This window comes from Hesperophylax consimilis, chromosome 5 (genome assembly GCF_061612785.1).
Source record: "Hesperophylax consimilis isolate HC1 chromosome 5, BYU_Hcon_1.0, whole genome shotgun sequence".
Taxonomy (NCBI): Eukaryota; Metazoa; Arthropoda; class Insecta; order Trichoptera; family Limnephilidae; genus Hesperophylax; species Hesperophylax consimilis.
The window spans coordinates 23,447,502-23,466,062 of NC_142840.1; the positions used below are offsets into that span (position 1 = coordinate 23,447,502).

The 18,561-nt window shown below is 35.6% G+C and overlaps 1 protein-coding gene across 5 annotated transcripts in view; it reads right to left on the reverse strand.

The window, feature by feature from the left end:
* OtopLa (proton channel otopetrin-like a) overlaps window positions 1-18,561 on the reverse strand; it is a 106,783-nt gene that overhangs the window by 33,237 nt on the left and 54,985 nt on the right. For all 5 annotated transcript variants that reach the window (XM_089631710.1, XM_089631712.1, XM_089631709.1 and 2 more), the window contains exons 2-3: window positions 17,812-17,979; window positions 7,823-8,019 (exon numbers count right to left, since the gene is read on the reverse strand). In XM_089631710.1, coding sequence (XP_089487836.1) covers window positions 7,823-8,019; window positions 17,812-17,958 — 344 coding nt within the window. In that variant the 5' untranslated portion in view covers window positions 17,959-17,979. The remainder of the gene's footprint in view (window positions 1-7,822; window positions 8,020-17,811; window positions 17,980-18,561) is intronic.

Genomic DNA, 18,561 nt, shown 5'->3' on the forward strand with positions numbered 1-18,561 from the left:
CATATTGCCCAGGGCTTTTTAGGATGATGTTCTAAGGAACACAGTGTCCCAAAAACTAATATTCGCTAAAAAGTCAATAACACCCCTTTGGCTTAGGACCCTCGACTCGATATGAACTCTTCCTACTTTCATCGTTAAACTGCATAGACGATTGAACATAAATTTGATATTTAAAACAGATAGCCACATGGGATTTTTAAAAACGCTATCTTGTGTAATCATAGACGTGGACGTATAACCTTTCATTTTTATCACATCGCATCTGATATTTAAAATTAAATCACCGGTGGTCTCGCAAGCTGACTGGGCGAGAACTGTATCATCTTATTTATCGTATATAATATATAGCCTTGGTATATTTACTAAAAATATAACATTTCATAACGGCGTGCGCTATCCATCACTCGTTTACAAGCCTTCAAATGAATTAACCGAAAATTTAACTATCGACGGCATTAACAAAACTATAAACTATGTTATAATTACAATGTTTACACTGCGAGCGGCGGATGGAAATGTTGGGGAAACAGAATAATACTGGCCGGGGCCGGTTGGAACACAAAATCAATCATCTCAATATTCAAACATTTCCGGGATATGAATCCAAACGGACCGAGTCGAGCGGCTATAAACATGCACCACATGGATTCGAGATTTTATACCAATAATAATAACAATCCACTGAATTTTACGGGAAATAAATATGGGAGATATTATACTTCCCTTAGCACTTGTAAATAATGCAGATTTCTAAGAAAAAACAAATATTCTCAAAGATTTCTGTTAATTACGAAATGATCTAACATGATTTTTTTTATAGAGCAGTTTCTTATAATTCTTTTAACAAACGTACTTATTTCAGTTGTGCGTCTGTCTGTGAGTGGTCGTAACTCTGGTTGACGGTCTTTGTGGTCGTGGGGTAAGGCTTTCAACTAACAATCTGGGGGCCAATCGTGTTCAAATCCCGGGTAATAAAGGTACTTCACCACCCTCCTCTTTTCTGTCTCCTTAACCTCCCTACTACCTTCAGCCTCACAACATACCCCGAGTGGGGATGCCAAGTCTCACTGTATCCAGGCGGTTGGGAGCAGTTGGGACTGTTGCGCGGTATTCACATAAAAAAGGCAATTGGTTTTGTTCTGAATTTAAGGTCATTTTCAACATTGGAAATGATTGCGTCAAGAATTCAGACCAGCGATAAAGAAGTAAGATAATATTCCAACACAATTTTTTTTAAAAATTGGAACTGATTTGTCATAAATTCAGAGAAGAGATAAACTACATAATTATAATATAACATTTTGGAATATTTTTTAAATATTATTTTAATTCCATATTTTTTAAATTTTATATGTCTTTTGTTTAAATTTCTCAGGGTTAAAATTGAAAAGTAAAATCAGATTTCGAGATTTTCCAAGGGTCTGCGCTTTTCGTTTTCAAGAAAGCGTTATTTTTTATTAACTAACATAATATCCCGTGATTTTTCACGTGTTCATGCGAGTACCTACCTAAGATTGTTGTTAAGTAGGCACCATAATAAAATTTTTGCTTCTGAATTTCTTCATCTTAAGTTTACGACATTTATATGTTTTATTTATTTACGCCCCATTGGGCTTTCGCATGGATTAGTAAGAGCAAGGACGGGTTGTTTCACTAAATAATTGAATTTTAACTTCAACCTTTCAGTACCCACCTAAGAATAAAAGTATGTATCTGTTGTTTATTTCTTTTATTGGTAGGTAGGCACTTTTTATATCCATATTTTAACAATATCCATCCGTAATTTATTTGCATGGCTTATACATAAAAGTGAAATATTAACACCAATAACTTAGCTTTAGTAAAGTTGTTTTAATTATGTAAACACCACTGTAGAAATAATGTATTATAGTTGTTTTCTTAATAATTGAACTTACTTACACCACCGTCATATCGCTAAACAATATAAAGTAACTAGCACTCCAAGTAAAATATCACTAAATTGAGCTACATGAATTTGTAAGCATTATGCTTAGGAACGAGTACGATAATAATCACTTTGAAGCTCTCGCAGATTTTTGAAACAAATACGAAACCTGTACATGTTGGTACATACTCGCTGTCTACTGCTGTTTTAGATAAATCGGTAAGGTTAATATTATATTCGGATAAACTATTGTTATATTTGATTAAATTATTGTTATAATTGGTTAAATTGTTGTTATATTCGAGTTAATGTTTTGTTGGAACGGAACTATTGAACGGTGTACGGCGCGAAACCTGCCCGATTTCCAACTAACTAAAAGCCGAGTGTTTTGTGTGTTGTGTTGTGACCGATCCCTGTGTTGGGCATGGCCAATAATAAACTCTATTGTGGAAAATCAGGATCGTAAATTCACATTGTGTAACGGGCCCAGGCGTCTGACAATAGTGGATCAGTGGATGACTAGTGTGAAGAATGTATCCGTTGGTATTTGGTATGCCATCACAATCTATCTACTCTATTCATACTCCACTCAACCAGACTAATCACATTTGTCTAGTCAAACGAGGAACATTTTTAATATCGCGTATGCACGAGAATTGATGATACAAAAATAATGTAATTAAAAAATTCTGGTTTTTACATCGAGGGAAACTCGCAATTAATTTGTGATGTTATAATTGCTTGTGTATAATATTAGTGACAAACTAATTAACTATCCGTAAATCTATTTCTCTGCTTAAGTTGGAAGAGATTGGAGAATTCTCTGTAAAACCTCCTTGTTTCAATCACATTCATCATTATGGTATCATCATTATGGTTTCAATCACATTCATCATTATGGTATCATTCGCAATATCCCAACGTTTTACTTATGCCAATATTATTTATGGCTTGGATTAATTAAAAAGTGAAGATAGGTCTTAGTAACCTATCTTTACAACGCGCGTGGTTGCATTGAACTACGTCCAGTGGACATACTTGAAATTTACTGCATTTAGTACCACACATAAGTTCGTTCGTCAGACCAGCTGCCACAACCACGTCGTTCTTACCTCTTTTTTCGTGAAAAATGCCTATCTGTGGTTTTGAGAGATGTAAAAATCATTGACGAACCAAAAAAAAAATCTAATGGAATTTCTTTCAATTCGTGAATGAAAATGACTCTTTTTGTGGAAAATTCCTTCCTGTGGTTTTGAGAGATGTACAAATCGTTGACGAACCAAAAAACAAATCTCATGGAGTTTTTTTCCATTCGTAACACACAGATAACTCATTATTTCAATGAATACGATTATTCACAAGGCTTATATTAGCTACCCGAAAACGGTAAATGTTGAAATAAAATAAAATGACATAGCGAACATAGCAACACACAAGTATAGGAAGGACAACCTACTTGCAGTAAGTCGTCGCGTACAGCGTTCCGTATTCGTCTTAGTGTAAGTGAATAAGCGTATCTTGTCGTCTCAGTAATGTAGAATGTAGTAAAAGACAAATTTATCGGTAACACAAAAAAATATTTACTATAAAGGTCTCAAAGTGTTCAATGAACTCCCTTTAAATGTTACGGAAGAAGCCAAAAGTCTTGCAGTTTTTTGTGGGTTATGTCTCAATGTTGTGAAGTCCAAATATTAGTATGTAGGTAATAGAATATTTTTATATTAGTTTTAGAATAGTTGTACACAAGATATAAAACGTAAAATTTTATAACTAAATAATATAATCGCAGCAACATTTAAATACGTAAACGTTGCCCGATACTACCTATATCTATTTTGTTCATACACACTGAATTAAGAATTCACTTGAAACATTCGAGTGTTTGTTACTTTCCACATTTTTGATACATTTTGATAGAAAATAAAGTGTATTATAATGTTATTGGCCATAAGCCGATTATTATTTGATATCTTCCTGAGACGTCCTAGTTTCCTCTTTAATTTACACGTCATATGATATTCCCTGGACAAACTTTTAGGTTCATAACTCATAGTTCATGCTAATTTTCAATTTCATGTCCAAAACATCTTGCAACCCTTTCTACATCGTGTTCGTTACCCTTATGGCATTGCCTTTTGCTTCAGATCAATTCGTAATACCATCGATCAACGATGTATTACATATTATGCATCATATGGATCTCACTCCTCCGTATTACATTTTCTTCCCTTTTCCATGCCTCTTTGACAAGATTGTGGGATGCATTTTACTTCTATTTTAAAATGTGCTTCCCTTGACAACTTTATCCAATTGCATAAAACAATTACATCAAGACAAATAACGCGATAACCGTATTTTTGCAACTTGTTAAACATTAAATTAATAATATGCTTACTAATCAGTAAAAGAGGTAATGTAAAAAATAAATATAGTTTTTTTATACTAGTTATAACACCTAGTGGTTATAATATCCAAAAAAAGAATACCAATATGTGCGTAAAATACAAATAAATTTTCCGGAATTCCACATGGAAATAGAAGGAGGTTAGATAACAATGTAGGTATCGTACCTAAGGCTCGGTAATTTTATCATATTTATGTATTCTTTTAATTTATGAAATCCAAAAACAAAATAAAAAAATTCTTCTTCATTATGTAATTACAAATTTTCTTTGTGAAGTCAATTTATATTAAAAAAATAATTACCTTTGTGTACACCGCTATTTCATCTGAATAATGGACATATTAAAAAAAATCAAAACCCAAATATTTAGAGTAAATAATATAATAATTGATGAATTTATTTGAAGAGTTTGTTTGTAATAAAGAATCAAGATTAGTGTAAAAGTGACGGTAAATATATAAACAGATGAAAATGGTATCATGCAGCAGATGAATCAATATACAACTCTTGTTGCGGACGGTCAGATGTTATATTTTCTTGTCACTCATGATGAGTAGAAAATTGGACACGTATAAGTGGATAAAAACGTAAGAAGAAGCCTTTGAAGTCTTTCTGTACTGTCGGATACTGCGAATTCCTCGTACAGACCGAGTAGACACTGTATAGGTCAAGGCAAGAATGTAAAGAAGAATAAAACATATGCTTCAGAATAATATCTGAGTAAAGCCGCGGATACACATAACCGTTGAAAAGCATGCTTTTAAAAGTAGCTGGCACGCTAACTACTCGCGTGTTTACAGGTCAGTACAAACGCGCTAGATACAGGCATGTTAGCTACTCGCATCTCTAGTTTCATGCGCGTAGTTCTTCTAGTTGCCTGAGATGGAGATCCCGGAATAAATAAGAAACGAATGCAATATTATTTTTACAAAACGGCGAACCTGTATTTCACAAGCAATGGTAGCTGCGATAGTGCATAATGAAGTTAAGAGTATTTTCATCGCCCCACCGAGCCATTTTAATCGCGAAAATTTCAACACTCAGACATGCTAGACGTGCCCCACCACTACACAAACCTAACACCGCGTGCCACTGGCACACGAAAAATCATACGCCGTGCGATTGAACGCCATACGAGCTACTAACATGCGAGTTACTAACAGATACACATGCCACTGACACGCTGATGACCGCGACTTGCATGCTTTTGAGCGAGTTACTAGCATGTGTATCTGCGGCTTATTGCAGGGAAAGATTCGCGGCACAGAAGTGCGGGAAGAATGCGAACCCCAACCCGAGGAATCTCATACAGTAGTTTAGCCGCGGCACAAAGTCTCTGTGAAATGCCTTATAAACAATTTAACCAGGAATTTGTTGTTTGTTGAAGTATCGCAAGTCTTGTGTTTGATGTTGATTCTGTCGAAATTTTTATTAAACATCAAATCCTAACATACGCATACCGTTGAGAGCTTCGTTGTGTCCTCTCTATTATTCTCATAAACAATGTATCTATGATCGACTTACCTACTATGTAGTAAAACCTCAAAAGTTATTTTTCGGGGATTTAATAATAAAGGGATTGAGGATCTGAGCAATAAATGGAAATAAAAATAAAATGAAATCTGAAATATTGTGATAAATGATCGCTCTTTTTGGGTCTACATTAAAAACATTGAAATCTTGTAGTTATATTGAAAATGTTGGTTAAATGTAAATTTTGAAAATGAGGTAGAAGGTTATCTACCGTAGGAAGTAAGTCGGTTGTGCCACGGTCGGTAAAGAATCGACAAAAACCGAGTGCGGTATACCGTGAGCCCACCAATCCATATAAAGGTTTTCCAATAAGAGGTGTTATTTTGAATATTAATTAAGGAATTAATGATTTTTTATGGCCGGAATTGGATAGTATTGATCTGGATAACGTTTACTTTCAACAAGACGGCGCTACGTGCCACACAAGCAACGAAACCAATGATCTGTTACGGGAAAAGTTTCCGGACCGTGTTATCTCTCGAAGAGGTGATCACAATTGGCCACCGATATCTTGTGATTTAACAGCTTGCGACTTCTTCCTTTGGGGCCACGTGAAAGAGAAGCTCTACGCCAACAGCCCAGCGTCGATTCAAGACCTCAAAGATGGAATTCGTGAGGCTACCGAGGACATAAGGCAGCCACTTTGCGATTTAGTTATGGAAAATTTCATGAAAAGGATATGGTCCTGTAGGCGTGGTCGTGGTAATCATTTGACTGATGTTATTTTTTACTATTAACGGCATACCTTCTTCTTTATAATGAAATAAACATTCGATCATTTATATTAAAAAATGGCACTTTTCTTTGAATATCAAAATAACACCTCTTATTGGAAAACCCTGTATTTGTATTGGGACCTGCACACAGTTTAAGGCGAAGCTTAATGCTAAATTACTATTTTGATTAATCTTTATAACAAATTGGTGTACATTATACCAAAAAATATTGTTTAGATAAATTGAAGGTTTTCCTATCGCTTCGCTTGAGTAAAGTACAAATAAAAAAACTCAATAAAAAATATGAATGTAAACTACTAAAAAAAAATTTTACAATAGAAATGTATGAACGCGTAAAGAAAACAACTTAAAAAAACAGTATTATAGCTAAAAGTAACTGTGACAGTTTCACTTGATTAACTTTTTTGCTTTCTTATAAAATTGTTTACAAAATAAATAAAAACCAGTTTTGTGCTTGAAATCGTTTCTAGACTCCGTTTGTCGAGCGATTTTAATGCCTATTACCTAAAATATAAGGTATACCAAGAATATACACATTTTTGGCTTGTAGCTTCCTCTTAAACGAGTCTGGGCGGGATGGCGCGATGCGATGCGGGTACTACCCGTAAAAGCAGACGGTATTAGGTTTTTGGGCGCTCTATATTTATTACGAGACCACCGATATCACATAATGAACTTCTAATTACCAATAACATTTAATTTTACCAAAAATGATTTAAAAACATATTCTGTAGAATTTTATTATTTAGGCACATTAATAATATTACAAAAAAAATTAACAATCTCGTCGTTAGTTGGTGATTGACTTGATTCACGGCCGTTTGTTATTGTTTATTCAGCCGTCTTCCCAGTCTCTTGTCAAATTACAAGTAATAATATTATATTAAATTACCTGTTAAAATTGTACCTGTTTTTTAATTTGACGATGATAAGATAATGACATTCAGCGTAAATGTGAAAACAGAAATCTACAATACCGACAGTTTTCTGAAAAGCTACATAGCTTATCTGCCGTGCAACATATTACACGGTTTTTTTCGATTTCTTACCGACCCGTGGGACGACTGCCTAAGTTTACGATAAGGTTTTACAAGTAAGCCTACGGTAAGTAGCATAAATAAAGAGAAGTTGCAACGGAACTCTCACCGGCAAAACCACATATAATATACTGTGCGGTCACCATATTACATCTATTGTGTTGAATTGAAGAATACAGTGAATTAATAGAGACTAGGTACTGACTTGGCATTCTTGGGTCCATGGTGGTTGCCCTGGCAGCAGGCGGGCGAGCATGGGGCGGGGGAGGGGGATTGGTAGACCAGCGCCGCCCTACCCGGCCCGCCCTCCCTCCCACATTCCCGAGGCTCGTGGAGCACCAGCGGGGTGCACTGGTGTGCGTGCGCCGGGCTCGTGTGTGACCCATATCCATCGGAGTTTAGCTGGAAAAACAAAAGGATTTTTTTTAATACTGAAGACCATTATCGCACAAGCGTAACAAGAAATAGTATATCGCCCAGATGAAAGACCAGCATTCATAATCGAAATGTCACTCGGTATGATTTGAGAATTTCAAAGCGATTGATAAGAATTTTTTTGATTGATTTTGATTCACTTAAAAATATTGTGTATAATTTTCATAAAGATCAAAGTATCTTAAGTATTCGTTTTTTGAGTTTATTTGAGGGCACTCTCCGGCGTGCTTTCACTTGAGCGAGTAGGTATAAGTTAGCCTAGCTACTCTGCCCCTTCTTAAGACTCTTTATATACGCAAAAAGCCAGAATGAGCCGAACAGATGCAAGACTTGAAGAAAATGAACCGTTTGAACAAGCGGAAGGCATCTTAAATGGTGCTGGCTGATTTTTGAAATTTGATGAATTGTTTAAATTCTGTGTTTCTTTACTTTAATTCTTACGACCCGTCCATATTTTCAGTAAATATGTATAATGAATTCATTGTTTGTGGTCTAACGGTCAGCATAGTTGCCTTCCAAACAATTGATCGGGACTCGATTCTCAAGTGTGGGAATTTTATTTTTCATTTAATTTAAAAAAAGTGATATTTGACAGGTCTACACTGGTTCTAATATAAATCATTGTTAGTATAGGTAAAACTTTGACGAATTGAAGGATTTTATTATTACTATTTTGCATCTGTTTAAAACTGGCCCGTGATCAGATGAAGTTTTATTTTATATAACAAATACTGTTATTGTTCTTATCACATTATTTCTAAAAATAAATTAGTGGGTGCTTGACGTGGATGTTACTTTAACAGTTCAAGCGGAGGTTAAACTGTAAATAGAATTCTTTATGGATTAACTTCTGCTGAGCGAACATCGCGTACGCTTAACCGCGTTGATGATTGCGCGTTTGGTCACTCAGTTTGATTGACGATAGCGACCGCAAGGACACACTAGATGTATTCGTATGTCTAAATTCAAGGGAGTTTTCTAATTAAGAGTTCAGAATTAGTGCAGAGGTGTTAATTGAAAAACACATCCCCTTCATAAGAACCACGAACCTCGAAGGTGTTATTTTGATGAAAGTTACGATCGTTGAATTCGCTACCGGATAACGCGTTAAATCTAATCGGATTTGCTGAACTCTGGCTCTGCGCCAAGAAAGATGTAAATATATTTACGTTAACATGAAGAATCTAATGTTTGTGATCTCATCGATGGACATAAGTTAATGTCTGTCGAAAAACAGCAGCGATGTGAAGAAAAACAATATTATTTACTCGCTAGCACGTGTTTGTGGGCAATCATTGAATGGATCACAATATTCCATTTTACAGACTGAACAGACACTATGATATATTATATTATGCATTGTCACTTAATTAAAACATACTAGATTGGCCCTGGATTTACGAAAAACGTCCCCAATTAGTTTCTGGGCTTAGAGACTGCCGAGCAAACTCTCCTTGCATATCCAAAAGTTAATTCACATATTTTTAAGCGGCGAAAATTTTGTAAAATGAATCACTAAAATCCACTATTACTTTAATTTCCGACTTTATGTCCGGGTTAAATCTTTCCCACAGGAAAAACTAAGCCGTTCCACACACTTTTCCACAAATGATCATATAGTAAATCCACATAATGCAAGTGAATTATATAAGCATAATAAATACAATACAAGAACAACACGTCAAATCACCAGAGATCAAATGGGAAAATAATTCACCGACTCCAGATATTTTCATGTCAGAGGGTTCGGCTCGATAGAATTCCTAACTGGACCTATAAATCCTACTGATCCCTCAATATAAATATTTAAAACATCTTTCGTAATCCTACATGTATTTAAAATGACTGATTTTTGAATTTTTATATATAAATTCTTTGACAGATCTAATACGCCTAAATTTAGATTTAGAGAGCTAGGTATACTCATTATAATGCCAGTAGCCGAAATAACAAATGGTAATTTTTTGCATCTGAGAATGCCAAATTCTTTTAATTTAATTTCCTAAATCTGTGAATATTTTCTTATTTAATATTAATACAACACTAATATTACTATAGGGTACTAATAGTTTGCGCAAAACTTAATGTGAAAGAATTACATGTATCAAATTACATTCCTACAGCTTGAGGTGTTGTAGAATTTGAGGTTTCGAGCTGTAACTTATTCAGTTTGTAGATAAATCCAGAAACGGTTAATGTATACTCCATTCACTATTTAATGTACAAAAATAACCAATTATAATGTTTGTTTAGTTTACAGATTTAAAATATTTATTATTCCTTACAGCTCTTTAATTATTGTAGTTTGATTCCGGGTTTATTCGCTTCATGCCAACACTGTAGAAGCCGATGACGATGATTGCGTTTTAGTACCTGTTATTCGATAGAAAAAGTCGCTGGGTCTATTTCCAATACTGGAATTATCTGTTATGTAAGAAAAAATATCTTTCGCTGATGCTGAAAGTTTAGACTACAATTGAACATGTGTCTCAAATACTAACAGATAATATAATCCTAGAAACGTGATTTATAAATCTATTAATTTGAAAGAAAATGGTTATTGCAAGTATAGTATATGTATGTATATGTATGGAAGTGAGGCATGGAACTGGCAAAGAAAGGATGAAAGTAGATTGAATGCTGTTGAAATGAGATCCCTGAGGCGTATGTGTGGTAAAACCATGTATGATCGTGTGAGGAATGTGGATATCCGCAAAGAGTGCAAGGCTGATGTAAGCGTAATGAGTAAGATCAAGAAAGGGACGCTTAGATGGTTTGGGCATGTAGAGCGAATGAGCGAAGAAAGGAGTGTAAGGAGAATATACGATGCAAATGTGAATGGTAGCAGAAGTCGGGGACGCCCGAGGAAGACATGGCACGACCAAGTGAATCAGATACTTGAGTCGGGCCATGTCAAGAGTCAGAACAATAGAAGAGTATGTATGAGACGATGTATGAATGTGAATGAGGCAAGGAGTGTGTGCCAAGACCGAGTTGTTTGGCGGTCCGTCCTCTCTGCCTACCCCTGCGGGGAAACGGCGTGATGGTTAGTTAGTTAGTTAGTTAGTTGGTTATTGCAATGATAATGAAATTGATCATGTGCTCAAGAAAGAATTTTAAATTAAAATGTTTGATCAATTTAACTAGGTAAGAAGAAATTGAGCTTTATTCGGTAAAACTGGCAAGCCCACAACGCAATTATATTGGCTTATCTCTTCAATGGTCTTAAATGAATAAAAGTGTATACAGAAGTGAACGAAATTACCTTATTGTGGGTTCGATTGAAATTGTTTAACATGGAATGCTTGAAGGCCAATCTATAAAAGACAATATCGATGTGCGGCCTACTTTATCGCGACTTAGGAAGTCTGTAAATATTAAGCGTGGCCACACAAAATGTATTGGTCCAGGTCAAAGCTTTTGTTACAGTCGATAAGCTTGTCAATGTAAACAGCATAGTATAAATAATATAACACAGTGAGATAGATCGCTTTTGCCAAGGAGAACGGTGGCTCATTTACACATGGTTTGCAAGCAGCTAAAGTGGGTATGATATCAAGGTCAAATTTCTGGTACTCTTAGGATAAGTTGTTTCAAAAAATTTGAACAATTCATCAAATTTCAAAGTTTATTTTCAAGTCCTGTGAAGGTTATATTCATGTTCTATTTTTATATCATAATTGTCAAGTTGTTCAACAAAACTGAAATAATAACAGAACTTAAAAATCAATTTCCACACCGTCCCAACTAGTCCCAAATGTCCGGAACGCGTATTTACGACTAACCAAACCTAAGCCATAGACTGCAGTGGAATAATTTGCTACCGTAATGTATCTTCCAATTTCACGGATAAAATGAAGTCAATAGACCTGTAGGTTAGGTTAGGTTTGCACAAATATGTAATTGTCATTATAAATGAAATGTTATACGCTTTGTAAATGATTTTGCGCCAACAAAAGCTGCTGTATTACAGTCGCCACCGTGAATAAAATTTTATAGGCTTGGTAAATAATTTTGTAAAAACAAAATCTGCTGTATAAATGGGACGTATACATTTGCGAACCGAAACGCGAAGCGTACCACGAATTACGGGAAAGGAACGAATCAACTGCAAGCGGCGGGCGTTTCGCGCAATTTGCGGTTGCTTCGGTTCTTTCCCATATGTTGAAGTTCAGTTCGTCAGTTCGGCTCGGGGATGAAATGATAAAGGTTTTGTAAAAACGCATCTGGAACCAGTTGATCTCAGTTTAAGGTATAATCTAAGGCTTAAAGTAAGGCTGAAGGAGATCCAATGGATGAATTGTTCCCTTCTGAATCTAAAAATAAAGTAGAAAAGATCGATACAATAAAAACGGGGCTTACTAAAAGGTTTATTTAAAAACTAAAAAGGTTTATTTAAAAACTAAAAACCCTTAGGCCCAGGCTACACGAGCGGTTCTCCCGCCGCGGGAGAACCTCTTGTAAACCGCTACAGACGGGCCCAGGCTACACGAGCGGTTCTCCCGCCGCGGGAAACCGCTCGAGAAAGCGACCGCGGACATTATTTGGTTCATTCTTCAAAATGCATCCGCCAATGATCACTGCTCTTGCAGCGCTTATTTTAATAGAGTTATTAAAAAAAAAAAAACGACGAAGTGTTTGGGTGGCACCAATATTAAGTCATCGTTTAAATTCCGGAATATTTCATTTAATGTTTAGTGTACACCGAGATAATCCTCAAAAGTTCTTCACATACTACAGAATGTCTGTGAACTCGTTTGATGAACTTCTATCAATTGTGAGCCATAGTATTAACAAACAAGATACAAACATGCGACGATCCATCAAACCTGCAGAACGCTTGGCTATCACACTCAGGTAAATAAAATCACATAATATTATTTATTATTTTATTTAAAAAAAATTATTAATAAAAAGTAGACCAGAGTAATTTATTGAAGAGGTAGGTAAGATATAATATTATAATAATCATCATTTACTTGTGATGTGTCAGAAGCAGTCTCATTTTGTGGCGATGCTACTCTGCTTATTGGAGAAAATGCTTCAGAATATGTTCTTGAGCCTGTGCTCCCATCCTGGTTTCTGCGGTAAATAAATTCAGACAAGTTGCTGGGAATATCGGGATTTGTATTTTCATTATTTGCGTAGGTTGTTTGCTTTCTTTGTATATTTCTGAATAAACTGGTGATTTGATATCTGGTTTCCATAGCCAAATCTGGTGTCATCGAATTCATAATGGGTACAAACGACATAAGAAATGCACGATTTCCCTTTTCATCCTTATCCTTGTTATCTTTTTGCAATTGCAAACTTTCGTTCAAAATTTTGGTTATTTGAGGAATTGCATTTTTTTCTTTTTGGTTTTTCTTCATAGAAACTTGTCTTTCTTGAGGTGGTCTCATTAGAACATCTGCTTCTATCTCCTGATTTTGTGTTAAAACCACAGGAGAAATATTAGACTCACGTTCGTCTGAAGTACTGGCAGCAGTAGGACGTAAAAAGGAAAAGAGGTCAAAATAAATATATCTTTTTTTTTTGTGCTGATTGTCCCGACACTGTGTTGGTTTCTGGCTTTACTTCTTTCATATAACTGTCTTTGATGTTCTTCCACTTCTTCATGAGATCTTTTACTGTAAAAAAAAGAAATATATTATATTTATAATGCATCTATTATTTTTTACGTTGTGGCGAGCTCTGAGACAGGCCTATGTTCAGCAGTAGACAATATTGGCTGATGATGACAATGATTTATTTTTTCAGATATTTGGCTTCAGGAGGAACATTCACAGATTTGGAATACGATTTTCAAATTTCACGAAAAACCATACCATTTATTGTAAAAGAAACATGTCAAGCTATTTGGGAAGAACTGGCACCTTTAGAAATGCCAAAACCAAATAAAGAAAAATGGATCAATATTGCTGAGAAATTTTACAAAGAAGCGAACTTCCCTAATTGCGTTGGCGCCATGGACGGCAAACATATAAGAATTATTTGCCCTCCGAAAGGTGGATCTAAATATTTTAATTACAAAAAATACCATTCTCTTATTTTATTTGGAGTGGTGGACGCAGACTACTGTTTTACATCCATTGATATTGGTGCTCCAGGTCGAGAAGCTGACTCATCAATCTTCAAAAGTTCAAATTTTGGGCAAAAGTTAATAAATTCTCAGTTAGATCTACCAGAGCCCGCTTATCTTCCTGACAATATAGGACAACCACCTGTGCCTTTTGTATTTGTAGGTGACGCTGCGTTTGGTCTAAACAAAAATGTTATGAGACCATTTTCTTTACGAAACATTGCCCAAGAAAATTTATAACTATCGATTATCAAGAGGTCGCCGTTTTGTCGAATGTGCGTTTGGTATTCTCAGCGCAAAGTGGAGAATTTTTCATTCAAGCATCATGATCAATCCACCGAGTGCCATACCCATTATAAAAGCAGCTTGTGTGCTACACAACTTTGTAAGACGCAGAGATGGGTATCGATTTGAAGACACGATTGAATGTGATTTCGAAGAATACGATGTAGTTCAGGCAGTTGCAGGCCGATCTACTGGCATTACAGTAAGAGATTCGTTTATTCGATACTTCAATGGTCCTGGTGCCGTTCCTTGGCAAAACAGGATGATTCATTAAGACGCTGGTTACTAACATTAAATTTCAATTATTATAACATTATTATTTAGCGTTTATGATTTAAAAAAACTGTATATTCGTAAATGCCATATGGTTACCCTGTGATCCCAAAAATATTGGTGAAACTTTTCAAGATGGAGAAGCGTTCATTATAATCGTCAAATTCGCGTACATTTATTCATACTCACGTTAACTGCATCGCAAAACCAAACAATTTCAAGCATATTTCAATTAATAGGAACTGATCTAGAATGTTCATTATCGATACAAAACCATCCTATAAAGTTTCTCTAACATTTTTGAGGTCACCCTGTATAAGAATAAAAAGTATACTCACTAGATCTGTTTTTATCTTCTGGTCCTAAATCATCCCAATGATCCATCATTTGTTGTCCTATCTCCATCCATAACTTTGCTTTTAATTCTCGATTGGCGTAATCATTTAACTTTACATCATATAAAGCAGGCCGATCTTGTATTTCTATTATGAATCGCTCCGTATCAAACATGTTGTAACATGAATCCTTCACGCGCACGACCGACCAACAACGCTCTCTCGCAGGGAATGAGCAAAAGCGGGGAAACCGCTCGTGTAGTATGAACGTGGCGGTTATCCGCTGCGGGAGAACCGCTGCATGCGGCGGTCGAATTTCTCCCGCCCGTGAACCGCGAGCGGCCGCGGCGGGAGAACCGCTCGTGTAGCCTGGGCCATACAACGTTCATAGTAAATTGTGTCTGGAACGGTTTACAGCGGTTCTCCCGCGGCGGGAGAACCGCTCGTGTAGCCTGGGCCTTACGAAGGTGCTCGGAGGGCAATATATTGATTTATTTTAAAATACAAAGCGCAGTGAACTATCGCAAGACCCTACGAGGACAGTATCCTTGAAGCTAAGCCTTCCTGGTGGGTGTAGATGCTAATCCCATATTTTGTGGCGCGTTTTTTCCAGCCGAAGCCTCTGTGCGTAAATTCGCATTAGGATCGTTTGGGTAAACATTAGAGAAACATTGATCGTTGAGCAGGATGGCTTCTGACACACTTGTACAGACCCAAGCTTTTTGCCAAGTATGCAACTGTTCAGATTCTGCTGGAAAAATAAAAGAGTAAGATTATTTTTAACCGATCTATATGTATAAGAAAATGAAAATGACTGTTTAAGAAAATTAAGTAAAAATACAAAACGTTTTAGGGGTGACGAGCTCTGTAGCATATCCCGTAGTTGCGGCTTCGAAACCCATTGAACTGCAGATTTAAGTGATTCTTTCGTAAAGAATTTTAAAAAGACAATTATATTTTTTTGAGTCCGATACACTTCCATTTCGTTTCAAAATTGAAGATATTCTCAGAATCACTATTCAAATTCTAAATGTTAAGTTTGTTTAGTAACCGAATCTAAAACTTAACAATATTTCTCTTCTCATTCGTAAAACCCTTCTTCCCGTTATAATAGTCCCACAGTTCCTCGCAGTAGGACCCTTGTGTTTTGTAACAATAAAAATATATTTTGTTTTCTTAAAATTTTCTAAAGAATATAAACGAAAGGAATGCGGAGAAAGGTAGGAGAAAGATCAGACGAAAATTGGGAAAACCTAGTATTTAATATTTTCAAGGATATTTGAATAAGAATTGGACATTAAAATATATATATACATAAATTTAAAACTCATCGATTGGTCGATGATAAAACCCTAAGATTTATGGCACTGAAATATCCATTAAATATTTACTGATGCGAGTAAGAATGCTGTTTGGCCGGGATTAAAAAAATAATAACAACTGATTATAATACAAAATATAGATTTTTAATAAAGATAGCAGTTTCGAAGTATGATACAGTTAAATATGAGGAATGAAGAAAATTGGGCCCTATTAGCGCAGTTAGTAGAGCTGCGCCCCGGCAAGGCGAAGGACCTGGGATTAAGTCCCATAATTTTCGTTTAAAAATCTCTAATATTTAAATAATACCTTCAATATTTAAATAGTAAACTTCCCATTGTTTTGGAATGACGATAAATTCTTTTGTATCTCATTGAGTATACATCGCTGAGTCTCTGTTTTCGAGAAAGAAATGAATTTCAATATGATTGATTGCATCATTAAATTTTGATTTGGCAAGAAAACCATATTCCCTCTGTCTTCATTAAAAGGTGTACTTTAAGCCCGATAAATGATTCATCATCATCAATTTTCTGAAAACTAAACAATTTTTCTACTTTGTAATACAACGTATGGCGGGGGTTACATTGCTATATATATATTGATAGAATGGCGTAAATATTTATTAATGAAAATGATATTACGAATCATAAATAATGGAAGCAGTTCTTGGAATCCAACAAACTAACAAGACAAGAAAGGCTTATAAGGCAAAGAAGACTTTACTGTGTAGCGATGCAAGAAATCCATTTTTGATTAGCGTCCTTGTTATGTAGGAAAAAACAGAAATAGCTCATAAATATGTAATGCAATGGTTAATGATTCTTATAGAAGAGTAGTTTGAATTATATAATGTTTAATACAACAGTATGTAAAAATAATTAAATTAAAAATGATGCGGCGGAAAGGAAAACAGAGAGTACCTACTTAAAAAATGTTAATGTGCTCCGAGTCCTAATTGCAAGAAGCTAGTGGTACCATGGCATCACCATTTGGGGTATATTATGAGGCCGAACGGAGAAAAAGATCTGAAATAGGTACTTGCCTGTTCAGATCTGGTTATCAAATACCTAAGGCTAAGCCATTTGAACGAACTTTTAATTTTGAATGTTGGTCCTTCTTAACACTCTGGAACGTGCCGCAAATACAGGTATTAGGTATATTAATTTATTTAAATGAATTTTATCTGAAATAACACATTGTAGATTGATAATTTTTAATTGCGCACGCAGTGTTTGGAACCCGCGACCTTTCGATGCATTTCTAGGATAGTTCGGCCACGAAGATTGTCATGTTTGGCGAAACGTCCAATGAAAGCATAAAATGAAATGGCTTTTTTGTAAATAAAAACACTCCACATGGAAGTCCTTGTGGTGTCCCTCACGAATAACCTCATCTCATCTTTGGGAAAAGGGGTTTTCAGGTAAGTATGTAGGGGTCCAGCCCGGCAGAATGATGGCTCACCTTGACTATGGTCCCGACCTGCGGATCCTGGCAGACCTCCAGCACTTCCCTGCTAGAGTCCAGCTGCTCCAGGGGCACCATCTCCACCGGCTGTACGGGTCCCAGCAGTCTCTCCTTCATCTCGTGGATGTAGGGACACCGCTGCATGATGAAAAGTTGCTACACGAGCTGCAAAATAAACAAAATATTACAATATTAATCGACTGCCTTTTGTATTCAAGATCGGAAATAAGGACATAATTTTTAAACGGTACATAACTTCCAATTTACATCAATGTCTATATATTATGTTTTAATACCTAGAATCCATAGTCTGAGTTACGAGTGCACCTATGCGGGAATTTGTGATGTTTTCCGTTATCATTCACATTTTTTTAAATCGTACAATCGCTTTGACTAGACAGCATTTATAATTGATTTTTATTTCAACTAATTAATCGAAAATAATACCAATACCACAAGACTTATTATAAATTAAAAATCCCTTGAGTTGAAAGCGCACATAACTTAGATATAAAAAAAACGGTTCCAGGTATTCTGATCTACTTCATCTCCTGCTAATCTAATCTTCAAATAATTGTATACAAATAATATCATTATTTCTTCCGCCAATCTCAAACCCTCATCTAACCATACTGTTTTAATCACCACTGTTTTATCTAACAAAAGTCAAATTTTACAGCAATATAATATGTATATCAAAACAACACATTTGCTATCGTTCATGACACGAAAAAATAGTCTCGTTCA